Source organism: Chenopodium quinoa, unplaced genomic scaffold (assembly GCF_001683475.1).
Source record: "Chenopodium quinoa cultivar QQ74 unplaced genomic scaffold, ASM168347v1, whole genome shotgun sequence".
NCBI classification, from domain to species: Eukaryota; Viridiplantae; Streptophyta; class Magnoliopsida; order Caryophyllales; family Amaranthaceae; genus Chenopodium; species Chenopodium quinoa.
In genome coordinates, this window is record NW_018742616.1 from 757,714 (window position 1) to 777,479 (window position 19,766).

At 33.4% G+C, this 19,766-nt stretch overlaps 2 protein-coding genes across 2 annotated transcripts; both read right to left on the reverse strand.

Annotated features, from left to right (window-relative positions):
• Positions 1–5,000: 5,000 nt before the first annotated feature.
• LOC110721268 (zinc finger MYM-type protein 1-like) lies at positions 5,001–7,469 on the reverse strand. Its single transcript, XM_021900410.1, has one exon. It carries the CDS (start codon positions 7,467–7,469, stop codon positions 5,001–5,003), a length of 2,469 nt encoding a protein of 822 aa, XP_021756102.1.
• Positions 7,470–14,470: 7,001 nt separating this feature from the next.
• On the reverse strand, positions 14,471–16,357 carry LOC110721471 (chalcone synthase 6-4-like). Its single transcript, XM_021900624.1, has 2 exons — positions 16,007–16,357; positions 14,471–15,646 (listed from the first exon to the last, which is right to left on the reverse strand). Exons 1-2 carry the CDS (start codon positions 16,191–16,193, stop codon positions 14,649–14,651), a joined length of 1,185 nt encoding a protein of 394 aa, XP_021756316.1. The 5' UTR covers positions 16,194–16,357; the 3' UTR covers positions 14,471–14,648.
• Between the last annotated feature and the right edge of the window lie 3,409 nt (positions 16,358–19,766).

The window sequence follows — 19,766 nt, forward strand, 5'->3', positions numbered from 1 at the left end:
TTTGAAATTTCAGAAACAATCCCACCTTTGGTAGGGATCTTCCATTAACGATCCCTTTGACCTATAACCTGTTAAGCAGGTTAATTTTTTTTTTTCTATTTTCTTCTACCTAATCTCTCTCATTGGGCCACCAATCCACCACCATAACTCCACCCTTCTCCCTCACGCACCAACCTGCTCACCACGTTCACCTCACCTTACACCAACAACAAGCTGCTACCCTCCTCCCACTTCACCACCGGCAGCGACTGCATGCAACAACAACAACAACGACAGCTCACAACCTAACTACCCCCGAAAACACCACCTTGAAAACCCGTAACCACAGTCCACCACCCAGAATACCCACTTGTCCCTTGCCGCCCTTTATTCACCATAAACCCCAAACCATGCCGGAAAACCCTTTCAACCACCCCGAAAAACCTCCACAACAACCCCGAAAATCTCCACCCCCAGCCAAAAAACCCCACCCCAGCCTCGTATCACCAACCCCCAACAACGAGTTTCCAGGAAAATTGGAAATTGCGAGCCCTAAAAACTAGTGGATTTCTTTGTGGTTTAATTTCTATTCGTACCCTCTTCATTCAATTAGTATTTCTAAGTTTTGATTATTTTCTTGAATTGTTTGTTGATTTTGTTGTTGAAATTGAATTTAGGGTGAGTGATCGAGATATCGAATGCTTTCCTTGGAAACTGATCTTAATAATCTGCCATTGACGACTAACAATGCTACGGGGATAGGGCGGCGATGCGGTGGGGAATGCAGTGGTTGGGTCTGGCGCCTTGGGGGGTAAGTTGGGTTGCTGGGAAAGCAAGGGCGGGGGATGGGGAGGGGAATGCAGTGGTGGGGTTGCGGCAGAGGTTGGGGGTTTTAGTTTTTTTACATAAATTTTGCTTTTTTTTTAATTATTAAAAATTAGAATAACCCTATTAAAATCCGACACGTGTCTTAAACCTAAGAAATCCGGTTACTAAAATAATCAAATCGGTCAGGGATTGTTAATGGAAGATCCCTACCATAGGTGGGATTATTTCTGTAATTTCGAAAGGTGGGATTGTTTATGAAAGACGCACTAAAGGTGGAATTATTAGTTTACAATTTTCCTTTATTATGCTTTATATATTACAAATTATGTTTAATTATTACCCTACATTCTTATATATTTATCCCACACTTATACAATTATTATACCTTTACACCCATTCTTTCACTTTACAAAGTCTTAGCTTATTTTTTCTTACTTTATCTAATTTTCACTACCAAAGCCACTCAACTTTTACAACCATTTCTAGAAACATACTAGTATATAATAAGTAGGTCGAAATCTCAAGGAGAGAGTGCCTTATAGTGTATATGCATAAAATTATGTAAAAAAAAAAAAGGTTATATTTAGAAAACACACTTTGAAACAAATTTAACAACAAATCTAATAATACTTCGTACTAAGTAAAAAAAATTATATGATCAAACTTTTATCAACTTAATCACATAAATAATTACGTATTACAAGAAAAATCAAACACAAACTTATTGTACAACAATTGAAAGTTGGTTAAAAAGAGCTTTCGATATGCTATTTTGAACAAATGTTTGGAACTTTGTGCAACTACGAGAGAAGAGCATTAAAAAATTGTATTTTCATGCAAATGGACTATCTTTAATTACAGTTCAGATAAGAGCATCGAATTGGAGACGAAAAACAAAGTGTAATGATCTTAACTTGATAAGCATTAAAGCTTATAAAACCATTATCTAATGATTATTGCTAGCTACTTTACGAATAATTTTTTTGATAAGCCAAATCTCCTTAATTAAAAAATTTGATGTCACTTGCGTTCTAATTTTCAACTGTGTACCTAGCTTTGTCCTTAATTGAGCAGGTGAACCTTGAAATGTTTAATTAGTTAATTAATTAGCGTAATTGACGTTGGAATTATAAGCATCCAGCAAATGCTTTGTCATGTAATATACATCTAGAGGATTAGTGGTAGGTTAGTTCCTCGCTTATAACTCATAAGCAAGGGTACGATAAATTAAACAAATTAATGAGATTTTGGCCTATTGACAAAGATTGAGGTCATCATATATTCAAAGTTCTTGTTTCCTTTTTTCATTTGTAATGCGTTTGTAGTTTAGTAAAATCCAGAAAAGATATAAAGAGTAGCAAGTTTTATTATCTGACATGTGACATCACACTTATATGGCAATCAAGATGCTATTTGGTAATTCACACCTTTAATAATATGTTACTATCTTGATATTATTGTCTCATTGCATCAAGATTTTAACTTTTAGAAATCATTTATGAGAATTACCAACTACTTGTGTTAATTGTGAAATTGATTTAGACATTGTTGCAAACCATAAGACACATGATGCACATAACACATTTGAATGAAGCAATGTTATTACACGTATTTATTGCAGTTTGCATTGTTAGACGTTAAAGGTACTCCTAAAATAATTAATAAGAAAATACATAATGGTTATGCTATAAATTACTAGAAAATCGTCTTATACATATTATACTTTATTGTATATACCCTTATCATTTACATATAAAAAAACTACATTTATTTTTTGAAGGGTAAATATCAATGTCATTAATTAAAGTCCGTCCCTTGGGGATATTATTTGCACTTATTTCCTTCAATTTTCTTTGACTCGAAGAAGTCAATTAAATTGTTGTTTAGATTGAATTCCTAGATCATCACGCATAATTTCACCAAGACATTAAAACGCCTGTTAAAGTTTTGAAAGATGATTATTGCTTTAATTTAGTGCTCAACATTCATACAAAAAATTGAACTAAAAGAATCATTAAGAAAATTCAACAAATTAAAAAGTCAATATGCTAGCTGCTAAGACTATTCAATCATACGAGTAAAAGAATAGCACGAATAATAATATATATATTGTCAATATTTTAAGTTATTTAAGAAATGGTCAATTTGTTTTAATTCTACTTATATTAGACAACTACTATGAATTTTCCCACGTACACATACATTCTTAGTTTCCTACATAAAACCCCATAATACCATTTCCTCCTTTTCGTCTAGCCCTTCAATTCATTCATCCTTCACCACACCATGCTCATTTTCCTCCTCTTCTCATCCTTAATCAATCACGTTTAACCATCACCATGAACGTCTCGTACGTCGCCCTCAGACGACCATCACCGCCTCGTCAAAGAGGCTTCAGAATCTGGCTCAAAAGGCGGGTCACACGACTATTTCATAGGGTCACAGGCCGGGTCTCACGGGCTTTCATCCGTTGCTGTTCCAGGCTAAGGAGGATATTTCTCAAAGTCGGGCCGGGTTCGGGTTATGTCCGGGTCAAGGAGGAAAACCGGGCTAGGAGGGCACCCAAGGGTCACTTAACGGTGTACGTAGGAGGGGCAGCCGAGGCGAAGAGGGTGGTGGTGCCAGTGGTTTACATAAACCACCCGTTATTTAAAAGGTTATTGGAGGAGGCACAAGAGAAGCACGGGTTTGATCATCCGGGTGGGATCACAATACCCTGCCCCGTATCTGAGTTCGAGACGGTTAAATCCAGGATTGTAGCGGGTCGGGCTCGGAACGGGCCTTTGCCTTGGCTTGGTAGTTCCCATTGCTAACTAATGGCTCTTTGTAGGAGTTTGGTTGATATTATATGTGTCAATAATTAATGTTTAACACCATATTATGTAAAAATACTAGGTTATATAGATATGAAAGTCTATTAATTTGGTATGATTTTGGATATTTGTAATTCAAGGATTGAAGATAAAAGTGATGCTACGAATAGGAGTAATAATAAATACTGTAATACGATAAGTACACAAGGATTGAGTAGTTGAGGAAATAAAAGTTTAGTACTAGTATATCTTCTAACGATCTCAACCCAAATTCTCAACTATCAAATTGACTATCTTCTAAGCGAGCAAGACCTCGAAAGCCCCGAACACCATATGAAAATTTTCATGATAAAAAAAGAGGTGATGGGACTTCAATTAGAGGTCAATTTTTGGGAGACGATAAACACGATAAGGGAATTGAATTCATTCCATGGTGATTCCATTGAAAATCTCCGATGTGGTTCTGATGGATCGGAACCAAGCATGGAAGGATTGGGATAAATTTGATCCCGTGTTCTCTATGGGTCATCCTGTTCCTTCCTTTCCCGATTTAAATATGAAGATTGTAATGTGGAATGTTAGGGGTGCTTCCAGGAACGAGTTTATCCCTCATGCATGGGAAGTGATTGCGGCTCATAAGCCAAGCATTTTCATTTTTCTCAAAACCAAAAGTGATGGTACTCATGATGCTGAAGTTTCTAGACTTCTAGGGTTTGATCATTTCAATTTTATCAAACCTAATGGTCTTAGGGGGGGTATTTGGCTGCTCTACAAGGATTCTGTTGCTCTTATTGACTATGTGGAAGGTCATTCCAGAAATTACTTTCATGCATTGTTTAAGTTCAGTCCTGAGGCTAAGGACGTTCTTCTAACGGCTGTGCATGCTCCTTCTTCGCCTTCGGAGAGGCATAAGCTATGGAATGACATTCAAGCCTCTTTACCTCCTGATGATACTCCTTGGCTTTTCCTAGGAGATTTAAATGAGGTCACTGGTCCTTTCAAAAAATCGGGTGGTTCGAGATTTAGACAATCTCAGTGCGCTGATTTAAATCGCCTTGCTGATGCTGCATGCGTGCTTAGTTGATCTCGGTTTTTCTGGTAACCCTTATACTTGGCATAATGCCAGGGAGGGCCTGGATTTGATTCGGGAACGTTTGGACAAGGCTCTTGGAAATCCGGCTTGTCTCAGTGGCGGATCCAGGATTTTCAATTCGGGGGGACAAAATGCTTAACTTACAAAAAGCTTAACAAAAAATAAAAACAAAAAAAAACTCAAACACACAAATTGGTTAATACTTAATATTAAAATTTCAAAATAAAAAACATACTTAGTCATACAATTCAAATGATGAAAAAAATTACATAAACATTACATTAAAATTACACTTTCATCCTTCGAGTCTTCATATTTTGGAAGCGATCAACAATTTTTTCATCGGAAACTCTTAGGAAGACATCCTTCTCAATAAAAGTGACCAAACAATCATTCATAAGTTGATCACCCATGCTATTTCGCAACTTATTTTTGACACATGTCATTGCGGAAAAGACTCTTTCAACACTTGTCGTGGCAACCGGAAGAATCAACATCAACTTGATAAGCAAATGAATAAGAGGAAAAGTCTTATGCTTATTAGTTTTAACAAGCATCATAGAAAGAGAGTTAAGGTCATTTAAACCTTGAAATCTATCATCATTTAGCATATTCTCCATGAATATATCAAGTTGACATTCAAGAGCCATCAAATCAAAGCTTGAAAATTCTTCGGGATAAAAAGAGGCAAGTTTAAGTACCTTATCTTTATCAAAGGATGAGAAGTTATCTTTAGGACTTAAACAAGCCATACATATTAGTATGTCCATATTCCTCTCATTAAATCGATCATCAAGTTCTTGAAGATGCAAATCAATCACTCTTACAAAAATTCCAACCCGAAAATGATGTTCATTTGTTGCTTCTTCAACAAAACGTTTTGATCTTCCTTGAGGAACATAAGGAGAATCCATAGTGGGAACAACAATACCATGTTTAGCACAAAATGAAGTTACCTTGTTTAAGAGAGTATCCCATCCTTGCTCCCTCATTTTTTGCAACACCAATTTTGTGTAAGTGACAAGTTCCATGGCATTTACAATATCTTGCTCCTTTCTTTGCAAAGCAACACACAAATCATTAGTGTAACCAAAAATAGTCAACATCAAGTGAGCAATAAAAACAAAGTCAAATGACTCTAATTGTCCTAAAACAATTTGAGCTTTGAACTTATCTTCTGATACACCATGCTTCCCAATGTGTACAAGTACCTTAACAATTGTAGGAAATAAGAGGATGATGTTTGAAATAGACTTGTAATGAGAACTCCAACGAGTATCCCCGGGCCTTTTCAAACCAAGTTCTTGATTTAAACCCGATCCACTCACAATATCCCCTACATCCAATGCTCGAGCAACTTCTTGAGCTTGATCTTGTCGAATCATTTCTCTTCTCTTGCAAGAAACTCCAACCACATTCAATAAATTTGCAAGTATCTCAAAAAGCCAACCACAACTATCATTCTTTTTAGCAACGACAACTAGTGTTAGTTGAAGTTGATGAGCAAAACAATGTACGTAGTAGGCACTTGGAGTATCATTCATAATCAAAGTCTTAAGACCATTTATTTCACCTTTCATGTTGCTAGCTCCATCGTACCCTTGCCCCCTTATCATAGATGGACTCAATGAATGTTCAACAAGTAAAGACATGATTGCATCTTTAAGAGTTAAAGCGGTAGTATTACCAACATGAACAATGCCTAAAAATCGCTCCATTACCTTTCCACTATCTCTATTAACAAAGCGCAAAACAAGAGCTAGTTGTTCTTTTTGGGACACATCACTTGACTCATCGGCTAATATGGCAAAGTAATCATCACCAACTTCTTCTATTATGCACCTAGTTGTTTCTTTGGCACAACAATTAATAATGTCCTTTTGAATAGAAGGGGAAATCATTTGACAATTTTTAGGTGCATTTTCAAGAGTATGTTGTCTTACTTCCTCAACCTTTTCTCCTAACCATTTCAAAAGCTCAAGGAAATTACCCCTATTATATGACTCCCCGCTTTCATCATGTCCACGAAATGCCAAACCTTTCCCCAAAAGAAACCTTAAACAAGTTAAAGATGCATTCAAGCGGATAAAATATTCACTTTTAATCACCTCACTTGCATTGTCAAACACATTCAATATTGATTTTTTTTTTCCATCTCTTAAATTCACATATTTCTCATAAGCAAGATTATGAGCACTGTTAATTCCACCAACATGCTTCTCAAATCTTTCCGGTTTATTCCATGCCCTAAACCCTCCATCAACAAATGCATCACCCCCCGAATAACTATCAACTTCATTCTTGAACAAGTAACATACAAAACAAAATGCAGCATCTTTTTCAATACTATACTCAAGCCAATCCCATTTCTTGAACCAATGAACACTAAAGCGACATAAACCAGATACTTGTCTTGGAGGAAAGTCATGAGTTTTTGGTTGGCAAGGTTTTTTAAGAATATAACCCCTCCTAACTGCATTTCGTTCATTTGCGGGGTAATCCATTATGTTTATTCTTTTTCCCGGATCATGAGGAAGAAGTTCAACATCGTATACCAAATTTTCCTCCAATGGTACATTACAAGTACTTGAACCACCCATTTCCATATCATCTTCTTGACTTTGAGGGGGGCTTAATGAAGGGGAGTTATTGGACTCATTTTCATGGAGTTTCTTTCTTTTAGACAAGAATTGTCGAAGATCGGGTTGTTTTCTAGTAGCCTTGGATTTGTTTGAATTAGGTGAATCATTTGACATTTCCTAATTACATTAAAAAATATATATCAATTATTCAATTTCGGAATTTCCACAATTCACATCATTGCATAAATGCATACTATAAAACCTAACATTAAAATTGCAATTAAAATTAAAATTCAACAAATATTGCAATTAAAATTAAAATAATTCAACAAAAATCTGGAAATTAGGGTTAACAATTGGTGAATTGGGGATTTCAAATTAACAAATTGGGAATTACAAAATTCGAATTAGGGTTAGCAACTTAGCAAGACATACCATAAGTTTAGCAGCGACTCAGCGAGTGGTGAGGAACCCAGGGGCCAAGGCGGACAGGCGGTGGTCGGTGGTCGGTGGAGCAGCGAGCCAGTGACGCCTGACGCACTCACGCACGCGCCTGCAGCGAAGACTGAAGATGGAGCAAAGCCGCACAGGAGCAGCGACGCACCACGCACGCACGAAGCCTCGACGGTCGCCGGTTGGTGGAATGGTGGAGCAGCGACGCAGTGGACTAGTGGAGTAGTGGTAATGGCGAATTGGAGTGAAGATTGAAATGGAGCAGCGCTGTGCGATTCGTTTTGCTTTTTTTTTAAAAATTTTTTTTTTAAATTGGTTGGACAGCTGTCCCCCCATGTCACTTAATTGGGTCCGCCCCTGGCTTGTCTGAACACTTACCCAAACACTCAGGTATTTCATCTTGCTCGTACTTATTTTGATCATAACCCGATTCTCCTGTCTTTATTTGATAATCATAGAAATGGCACTTATCCCTTTAGATGCAAAGCTGCTTGGCTAGAACATTCTGACTTCAACAATTTTTTTATCAACAATTGGATTATGCATGATTATGACTTTCTTAAAGGAAGGAAAGAGTTTCTTTCAAACATAAAATATTGGAATCATGATGTTTTTGGTAATATTACTAACAAAAAGAGGAGATTAATTACTAGGATTGATGGTATTCAGATTGCTTTGTCTAAAAATTATTCGACTTTTCTTATTCAGCTTGAGAAAGATTTACTTTTTGAGCTCAATCAAATATATAAAATTAAAAGAATTATATGGGCTCAGAAATCTGGTCTAGATTGGAGGAGGAATGCTGATTGTAATACTAAATATTTTCACTTGATAGCAAACATAAAGAAAACTAGAGGAAAAATTTTATCTTTAAAGGGTGATGATGGGGTTTGGAACACCGATTTAAATTCTCTTAAAAATATGGCCAGGGATTATTATTATACTGTTTTCAAAAGTGTTCCCATCAACGAAACCCTTTTTCATAATCATTCTTTTCCAAAAAAAATTGGAGCAATCTCTAATGGATGAGCTAGGTCTCCCCCCTTCTTTAGAAGAAGTTAAACATGCCTCTTCCAAATGGATCCCATTAAATCTCCTGGACCAGATGGTCTTCAGCCTATTTTTTATCAGAAAAATTGGACTGCAATTGGTAATTCGATTAAGAATTTCATTTCTGATTGTTTTAAAGGCTCCATTCCAAATTCTATTAACGATTCCTATATTTCCCTTATTCCAAAGTGTGATCATCCTTCTAATATGAAAGATTTTAGACCGATTGGCCTTTGTAATTCCATTTACAAAATTCTTACTAAATGTATTTCTAATCGTCTAAAACCTTTTATGAATGATCTCATTAGTCCGTTTCAATCCAGTTTTATTCCTAATAGATCTATCGAAGAAAATGTCATCATTATTAAAGAAGTTTGTCACTATTTTAATAAATTTTTAAAACATGAAAATCTTTTAGCTTTGAAGATCGACCTATCAAAGGCTTTTGATAGTCTAGAGTGGAACTTTATTAAGGATACTCTTCTTAGTATTAACCTCCCCTCTAATCTAGTCAATCTTATTCTAAGTTGTATTTGTTCTCCTTCCATTTCTCTCCTTTGGAATGGAGAAATTACCAAGTCTTTTAAACCTTCTAGGGGCATCCATCAAGGTGATCCTTTATCACCTTATATTTTTGTCTTGTGTCTTGATCGCCTTTCTTCTATGATTCAACAAAAGGTTAATCAAGGAGATTGGAAGCCTATGAAAATTGCAAAGGATATTAATATTTCCCATATATTTTATGTGGATGATGTCTTCCTTTTTGGAAAGGCTTCTCCTTCTAACATTCAAGTTATGATGAATGTTCTCGATCTCTTTAAGATCATTTCAGGTCTCTCTATTAATATTCTGAAATCTTCAGCCATCTTCCCTAAGAAAATGAACCATAATGTAAGGAAGTCTATTTGTGAAATCTGCAATATTACCAATATTACGTCATTTGGAAAGTATCTTGGTATTATCATCTCTCACAAACGTTTGAGTCTTACGGATTATTTCCCTTTATTGGATAAAACTTGTTCTAAAATCAGAAATTGGCAAGCTAAACTTTTAAACATGGCCGGAAGATGCACTCTAATAAAATCTGTTTTAAACTCCTATCCGGTTTATGCCATGCAAACTAATATTCTTCCTTGCAGCGTTCTCAATGATCTTCAGAAAAAATGTAAACGTTTCCTTTGGAATCGTGTCAATCGTTCTAGATATATCCCAAGAACTAATTGGAAGGTGATTTGTGATCCCATGGCTAAGGGTGGTTTGGGCATTAGAGACCTAAAGAGATGGAATTTATCCTTTATGGCTAAATTAGGATGGAAAATCCTTACTCAACCTCATAAGCTATGGGTTCAAATTCTTACTTCAAAATATTTAAAATACTCAAATTTTTTAGACTACTGAGTTAAAGCTTCTGACTCCATTATTTGGAAAGATATCCTTTCTGGAAGACCTTTTCTAAAAAAAGGAATTATCATTAATATTGGAAATGGGGATGACACTTCTCTATGGTGTCACCATTGTATAGGAGAGTGTCCTACATACCTTATTCCCAATATTAATATTCCCGACTCAAAAGGTCATTGGCGTGTTTCCAACATCATAAGAAACAAGAAATGGTATTTGGATGCTGATTCTCATATTATTCCTCCTTCTCTTTGTTCTTTAATTATTTTAGCTTATCCGCTTCCTTCCCTTGTTAATATTTCTGATAGACTTAAATGGACCCTGGACAAATCAGGGTCTTTTACTATTAAATTTGTTTATAACTCTAATAACCCATCCTATAATCTTAACTCCTCTCTCTTATCTAACTTTTCTTGGAAGAATTTGTGGAAGATTAGAGTTCCGTTTAAGTATAAAATGCTAATTTTGAATCTAGTGAGGGATATCCTTCCGGTTGGTACTACTCTTAAAAAAAAAATCCCTTTCTTTGATCCTGTTTGTATGCATGAGATGTGAAGCTTTCCATAAAAATACTATTCATATATTTAGGGACTGCCCTAATTCTTCTGCTTTTTGGTCTTTAGTTTTCCAAAATCTTGCTCCTGTAGATTTCGATTATTACTCTTTTTATAACTCTACTCTCTCGGATTGGCTATCTTTTAATTTAAATAATGGATATACTTGGAAAATTATCTTTGTAGTGAGCATTTGGCATTTATGGAAAACCAGGAACATGGCTATCTTTGAAAAAAAAAATGATCTTTATAAACTCTACTTTTAATAAATTCTGGGTGGATTACCATCACACTCTTAATTTAAAACAGGAACAGGTTGGCATGCTATCCTCTTCAGATTCTATTCCCAGAATGTGGGCTCCTCCTCATAAGGGGTACTTCAAGCTCTGATGGATCTTAGATATGCATTAATAATGCTGGTGGGGTTGGTGTCCTAAGATGTGACAAAGGCCTATGACAATTTGGCTATGCTGCTAACTACAATGCAATCACTTCTGTTGCTGCTGAACTCTTAGCTATCAAAGAAGGTTTACTTATTGCTTGGGCAAGGGAAATCAGGGTTTTGGAGCTTGAAACTGATGCGGCTGCCTTAAAGAAGATGTTGGAAGACCCTGATTCTTTCAAAGATCATGACCTAAGGAATATTATAAGAGATGTAGCCTCCATTCTTGGAAGAACCTGGAAGGTCTCTATCTTCCATGTAGGCAGATCTGTTAACTGTGTTACTGACAAACTAGCAACAATTGGCAAAACTAAAGTAAACCCAGGTCAACCAGCTCTCTACCACTACCCTCCAGCTGAGTTTTTCGAATCATATGCCTTTGAAATCCCTGAGATGGTGGCTACTTAGTGCTGAACATGTTCCAGCTTTTGCGCCCTCTTCTTCTCTTGAACAACCTGTTTTGTTTATGCAAGCTTTTGTCTGCTGGCGCTTAGCTTTCATTAATGCTTTTGCTGTAAATCTAGTTTGCTTTTATGAACTTCTATGGTGGATAACCATAAAACTCTACTACCTGTATTTTGCTAATATGGCGCCTGTCATATTGATGTAATATAAGTTTTTCTCAACTGTGTTAAAAAAATTTGACTATCTTTGCGATTCAATCCGGTTTTATTGTTCGAATTAATTCACCTTACCAATCCGATCCATAATTTAAACATCTCTAGTTATAGTATAGGAATCACTATTACAAAATTTTAAAATGGTGGAAGTAACATTTAAAATAAAAATGTAATTATGTACTGCGTAATACAAAGTAAATTGCTTTTATATAATTAATTAGTATTTAGCCCGTGCGGGTTAATCTTGTTGGCTAAGTAGACAGTATAAGTTTTTCAATTAAAGAATTTTACTATTGTGTGTTTAAATTATTCTTAGGTTTTTTTAAAATCCAAACATATGTAAATATAAATTATATTGTATTTTGTTAGTAACATAAAATACTACGTAAATGTAATGCGATATATTCTAATCCAAAAAAAAAATTATATCATATCATATGCAAGAAATACAAATTGCATCAAGCAAAAAAACCATCTACTAATACATACAGGTTTAACCCAAACCCAACATACATGTGATGGAAAACATAAGCAAGCCTACCTACATATGGATGCATTAAATGATAAATTGATAAATACAAAATAATTTATAATAAAATCATTAAACATTAATCAAACACTAATACTTCTGATTAGATTTTTATTATTTATGTTATTTTAGTTAATATCAAGAAACACTATTCTTTTAAAAATGAAACAGTATGAGAGTACAATGGAAATAAAATTATTTGTACAAAACTAATCATATGAAATTTTTATTAAATGCTTCCAATTGTCTCTTCACAAAATTGATATATTGTAGTTTCCATCCAAATATATTGTTCCTTAGTTGAATATTGAATTTTTCACCTACAAACACAGAAAATCACCAAATAAATCAAATCAACATTACTTAAAAGAAATAGAAAAAAAATAGAAAAAAAAATCAAAATCGATTATTAAAGAGAAAATATATAGTGGAGCAGAATGTAAAATTATGGCTCCCTTAAATTCAATGCCGCTATTATTTTTTGAAGTTTGTATACATCTTGTCAATAATTTTTTTTTTAATTACTTAATATAAATTATAGATTTAGGATGAAAGAGAGAAATGGTAGAGTTAGGGTTCGTTTAAAGTTAGAGAGAGGGAAGATAAACTATTATTAATTTTTTTAGTGTGATTGAAAATATATATATATATATAATGCAATTTAGTGAAACCCAAGAGACACAAATGAAAATTGATATCTGTTTTTTTGAGGGGATTGAATCGTTTAGAAGTTTTTTTATTTTTTTATCTGGTTTTTTATTTTATTATATTTGTTTTACACTTTAGTTGAAACAAAATAGGGGAAAAAAAACATAAATGTAGGAAGAGGACAAGTGTCCTTTAAATTTCCTGTTTTAAAATATTAGTATAGATTTTTTTTTTTCCAATAAATTATTTTCTTGAATAGACGTGATTAGGGGGTTGAGATGGAAGAGATGTAGGAGAATTGTTTGATTGATTTTCTGTTTTAATAATTTTTTTGGATGAAAAAAACTATTTTCTTGAATAGGCATGATTTGGGCATTGGGATGGAAGATGTTTTTTTTTTTTTTTTTTTTTTTGTAATTAAAAAAAATTATTTTAAAATAGGAAAAATAGGAAGAGGACAAGTGTCTTTCCAACTTCCTGTTTTAAAATAATAGTACTGATTGTATAAAATTATGCATTAATAAGTGTGAAATTTAAAGTTATAAAGTGAACCTTAGTAATGTTACATTTTTTTTAATAAATAAGAAAAAGATGTCATATCGGACTGAAACCTCTCATATGCCAATCCAATCCTTAGGGACAGGGGAGAAGGATAAATGAAATTTACATCTTCAAGCTGCCCTAATAAGTAAGTTTATAGTTGGGAGATATGTTTTTAATCCTTACCAGTTATCAGTCTTATCACTAGACCAATTATTATTTGATTTGTAATGTTATAGTGTTACACTCCCATATACTTCGTACTAACGTTAGTAACGTACTTGTACATAGGTACATTCACAACTTCACAAGTCCATAATGGCACAATAATACAATTACAATATGATGCTCTATGAATCAGCATTGAAGAGGGCTTAATGTTTTGGGCCAATTCTGCTGACGAACAGGGCTAGTAAAGGCCCAAATGTGGATATTTGGACCTTCTCTTCAAACAACTGAAAACCATTCAAATTTCATTTGGTTGACAGGGTTGCCTAGGATGAATCATGGTCAACACAAAATTGAAACTTATATGAGTACCCATCTCTTTTTTCATTTTATTGTAACTTTTCTCACTTTGTAAATTTACAGTTATACACTATGTGCTTAATTCTCTTCTAACTATCTTTTATGATTTATACAATAAGAAAAACATGTCATGTAATATTATTTTGTAAGATTTTTTTTGTAAATGATTTTTACTAACCAAAATTTAAAGACTTTAATCATCAAAGTTATACAATATGTAATTTTCAAATTGTATAAACTAAAACAAAATGCTTTCAAAAACAAAATCTAAAAGAATAAAGAGTATGCAATAGCATGCAAAATTGCAATATACGTAGTCATTATCATTTATAAGTATTTGATCGAATATTATAATCACTTGGAGTTATGAGATCTTGTTGGATTATTACAAAACTTGATTTCACTATAAATTGTTGAATAAAGGATTTTTATTGAATAGAGTATTGTAAAAATCGATACAAGTACGCGCGTAACATTTCTTTTCTATTACATGAGTATAACAGCCTAGTGCATCAATGAATTTATTACGAAAAAAAAAAGGAAAACATTAGATCATTTTTATGAACTTCATAAAATTTGATGAATTATTTAGTTGACTAGGGGTACACTGTGTAGCACAACGGTCTCAACGGTCAAACCCGGCCCAAACCCGAACAAGACACCCCAATCCAATCCTTCTCCTGTAGTAGTCATTTCTCCCTTCATTGACCTCTTCCTCATCTCATCCAAGATGAACAAAACACAAGCACTAGACATGTTTCCATACTCACTAAGAACGTGTCGAGTCGAGCTGAGTTTTTCTTCCTTGAGCCCAAGTTTGGCTTCCACTTGGTCTAAGATTGCAGGACCACCAGGGTGAGCCACCCAAAAGATGGAGTTCCAGTCATTGATACCGAGGGGGTTGAATGCTTCAACCAAGGCCTTCTCAATGTTTTTTGAGATAAGCCCGGGGACATCCTTTAGTAAATGGAAGGCAAGCCCGACTTCTCTGAGGTGCCCATCAATGGCACCCTCAGAGTCTGGGAGTATTGTCTGAGCGGCCCATACAAGCTGGAAGATGGGCCGCTCAATGAACTCTACTGGATCAGCACCTACTATAACAGCACCAGCTCCGTCCCCAAACAGGGCTTGACCAATCATAGAGTCCAAGTGGGTCTCAGTAGGCCCACGGAAACATATAACAGTGATCTCAGCACACACCACCAACACACGAGCTCCTCGATTGTTCTCAGCGATGTCCTTGGCTAGACGGAGGACAGTGCCCCCGGCGTAGCAACCTTGTTGGTAAAGCATGAATCGCTTGACCGAAGGTTTGAGGCCGAGGAGTTTGGTAAGTTGGTAATCAGCACCAGGCATGTCGACACCAGAGGTGGTGCAAAAAATGACGTGGGTGATCTTGGACCGCGGTTGTCCCCATTCTTTGATGGCCTTAACAGCTGCCTCTTTACCGAGTTTTGGCACTTCGGTTGCGAGGATGTCTTGGCGAGTGTTTAGGGATGATGCATTGTAGTCGCACATGTGAGGGTTTTCTTTTAACAACTCCTCTGATACGTGCATGTACCTTTTCTTGATCATGGATCTATCACCTGTAAATATTGTTACGTAGAATTGTTAGCATATTATTCATTTTATCTACTTTTTTTGCTTGTGGGTTTAATTTACATCCAATTTAATGGATTATTGTTAGGTCAATATAAAGAAGTTTATAATTAAGTTAATCTACGTAATTGATATTTACTAATTAGAAACTGAATATCATGTTGGTTGTATAATTTATGACAGTGAGTAATAAGTAGATTAAGAACAGATGTATTATTATCATGGTATAGAAGACGCCAAGATGTTATATGATAGAATAATTTTAGTTGTATAGTATGTAGTAGCTAGTTGTAAATTACGACCTATAATAGATCATAGAAGCTAAGATTGAGAATAATTTTACTTACACATGCGCTTAAACTTTTGCTTGAGATCAGTCATATGCTCGCTCTTAGTAACACGGAAGTAAAAGTCGGGATACTCAGCCTGTAACATTTCATTAACTGGGTTAGCGGTTCCGATGGCTAGGATGGCAGCTGGACCATCAGCTCTTTGAGAGTTTCGGATTTCTTGAACAGATGGAGTGGTCGCCATTTCTTTGAAAGATTATATATTTAGTAACAAACAAAAGATTTATACACTTAAGTTTTATCTTAAGTTTGCTTGAAGAGTGATGAAAGCTTGATGAGTAGAAAGGTTGTAGGGTTGGGGTTTATATAGGGAACCTATCATACAATATCGCATTAAAATAAAGTGGCTCTAAGAAGAAAAAGATATTTTTTTTCTATTTTGGCATCAATTTTCTACACTGCTTAAGCAAGTGATCGAAGATATGTTTTCAAGCTAAGTGACTAAATATTATTATGCCACCAACCTTTTAAATTGAATGAATGTAATGACCTTGACCAATTTTTAAAAAGCGCACAACAATATTGAATATTATTACACTGTCCAAAAATAAAATATTGAATATTATAACCACCACTTACATTGCTTGAAATAATGAACGCCCGACTCATTGAATTTTGAAGTAGTTTTTTTCCAAGACATTTGCAACCCATCATTTATATTTTAAAGTATAAATTATAATTCTAGTCAAAATTATGCTACGGCAGATAGAATTACGTAGTACGGACTACGTAGTATTATTTTTATATAGTGAACAGTTTGTAGCATGTGAGGCAGTGCGTTAAACGTTAATGCATGCTTCTTCATTGCTGAACCCACGCATCTTTGAATATATATTTTTCTATTATACTTGTTTTTCTCTGTACTCTGTATTTGATATTTTGATCACAGCACGAATATATGGGTTAAGTTGTTAAATTTTAAGATGATACTCGTACGAAATAGGTTCGGACAACTCATAGAAAGAGGAAGGGAATTTTGGTCCACAAACAAAGCCCAATTCAAGGAGATTCCATACTAAAATCAATTGGTGATAGTAGGATTAACTCTACTTATAAAGACATACAAAAATAAATATGTAGATATATCATAACCCCTACCAAATAAATTCAATTTGTTAAGTAGTTTGATTAATTGATTTGTGAATTTGATCTTATGGTAATCTTCAAAGATTGCCGACTCAACAAAATCTTGACCCTTTTGTTGATCAACTCGTCTTCTGCGTGGCTAGCCACACTGTGTGATCGCTTGTAAATTAAAATAACAAAATTTGTAAGACTTCCAATCTTTGAAATTTTATATATATATATATATATACATATATATATATATATATAAGACAAAAAATTTCAAAGATTGGAATTCTTACAAATTGACCTATTACCAATTGTCAAATAACACACATACAATTCATTGATGCACTAACTTATTTCTATGGAGTAATTAATACTTGTTTATATATATTATTATTTTGACATACGCTTTGTAAATAATGCACTGACTTAATTTCTTAGTTTTTCTGAATTGTATAAAGAATACAAAATATATATCTATTGACTTGACAATAGGTAGCGGTCAATATTTTTTTTTCCCAAGTTAATTAGGTTGAATACTTAAACTAGAGGTAAGAATTTGAACTTGTAAAGTTGTTTTTGTACAATGATCAATAGACTAGAAAAGAATATGAAATTTGCCCAAACCTCATCAATACATAATTATTAATTGCACGACCTAGCTAATTAATTCTGAGTTTCTCTCATGTAAAAGAATATGAAATTTGCATTGATTTGACAATGGGGTCAAATAATATACACTACTTGGTCGTGTCAAAAAGTCACAAATCTTTTTTTTTAAATTTTTTATTAGAGTCACAAAAGATTCTCAATCATCCATAAGATAAAATATAGCTAAATGAGAATTTTTTATTAGATTTATTTTGATTTTGATGTAAATTTTAAAAAATGGATTTATATAGCTAGCTTATTTTTAAAAAATATTCAATACTTATTTATTGATACGAGTATTATTTATGCTTATTGTTGTATCCTAAAAAAAGAAAAAGAAGTATCTTAAAAAAAGAAAAAGAAAAAGAAATATTGTGAATAACATGTTATTGATGTGAGTTAACATAAGGGGAGTATGTTAGATCCTACTTCAAATGTTCCCACATGGAAATTTGGCATGTTTACAGATTATAGAGCAGCAGATTGTATTGTTAATGTTGGACATCTTGTTAACAACGAAATGGATACATCTTTTGTTTCCCTTCAACTTTGTACCTCATTCCCTCCTCGGATACTTTAGGACCCTTTAATCAGATCCTTTCCTTTTTCCTTACCAAAAAAAATAAAATAAAAATAAAAATAAAATATATATATATATAAAAAGGTTACATGCATGTGTTCCATATGGTATAAAATATTATTTACAAAACAGATTAATAACACAAAATCAGATTTTGATGGTCAAAAAAAGGAATTTAAGACAAGAACAATATTGGTTATTGCTTAATACAGTAAAATAATAAGTACGGAATACTACATTTAATTAACCCATATATAAACTCTTAAATAGACCTGGTTCACACTAATTTATGTGAACGTAATATTAGAAATACTATGTTTGTTTTATTAATAAAATTTATAAAGTTCACTATGTTAAAATAGAGGGGTTTTTTTTTCAAATTTTTTTTTATATAACGGTCAATATAAATAATAAAGGTCACTATGTTAAAATTAGGGTCACTATGTTCAACATAACGCTATATTTCAGGTTCACAATATTATTAAAGTTCACACAATTTTTAATAAAGGTTACTATGTTAAAAATAAGGTTACTATTTTAAAATTAGGGGTCACTGTATTCAATATAACGTCAGTTACGGGCTTATGATCCTCAGATCCACAATAATATTACTACTAGATGAAGCCCGTGCAATGCATGGTTTATTTTATTTTTAAAACAAATTTTATTTGTTGTACATAGTATATCAATTAATATTTTTATTTTACGATAAAATATAAATTTCCTTTTCTTTGTTATATATTTAGATAAAATTCCTTATCTCAAAAGATAATAATTTATATTTAATTAATTTAAACTTTAAAATCTCATTCGCCAATTTTGCTTATGTGGCATTTGAATTATTTAATTCTAAAATAATTTACAAATCTCTTATTTAATTGGCTATAACTAACATTTATAGTCCTACATGACGTGTTAATAAAATTTAATCCTATGTGGCTCTCTAAAAACTCAGGAAAAAACTCCTATTTATATATGTAATATACTAGTTTTGTGCCCGGGCGATGCCCAAATGGTTGATAAAATTTTAAGATAACATTTTTACTTAAATGCTAAATACGGTCAAATAATTCGTTCTGATAATGTAGGATATTTAGACATACTATATCATATGGCTTATATTTATATAATAATACTTTTTGTAGTTTTGTTTGTAGATAGATATCTATGTTTATTATTTACTTGAAATTATTTTTATTGAACCTAAATTATTTTTACTGAAAATTAATTTTACTGATTAAAACTTATTTTTACTGATTCTCTAATAGTTTTTAAAATAAATTAAATAACAATGCATTTTGTATGCAGCTAGCCACACCATCTAGTCGGACAAAGTAACCCCTATAAAACTGACCGAGTAACCCCTATAGTATCAACTGAGTAACCTCTAACACTGACTAAGTAACCCCTATCTATAACATTGATTGACTAACTATTATAACATTGATCAAGTAA

Excerpts from the sequence above, each read along its gene's own strand:
- LOC110721268 (XM_021900410.1), bottom strand. The coding sequence starts at position 7,469 with ATGTCAAATGATTCACCTAATTCAAACAAATCCAAGGCTACTAGAAAA.
- LOC110721471 (XM_021900624.1), bottom strand. The coding sequence starts at position 16,193 with ATGGCGACCACTCCATCTGTTCAAGAAATCCGAAACTCTCAAAGAGCT. Across the intron at positions 15,647-16,006 it reads GCAAAAGTTTAAGCGCATGT|GTGATAGATCCATGATCAAG; the intron begins GTAAGTAAAATT and ends CAATATTTACAG.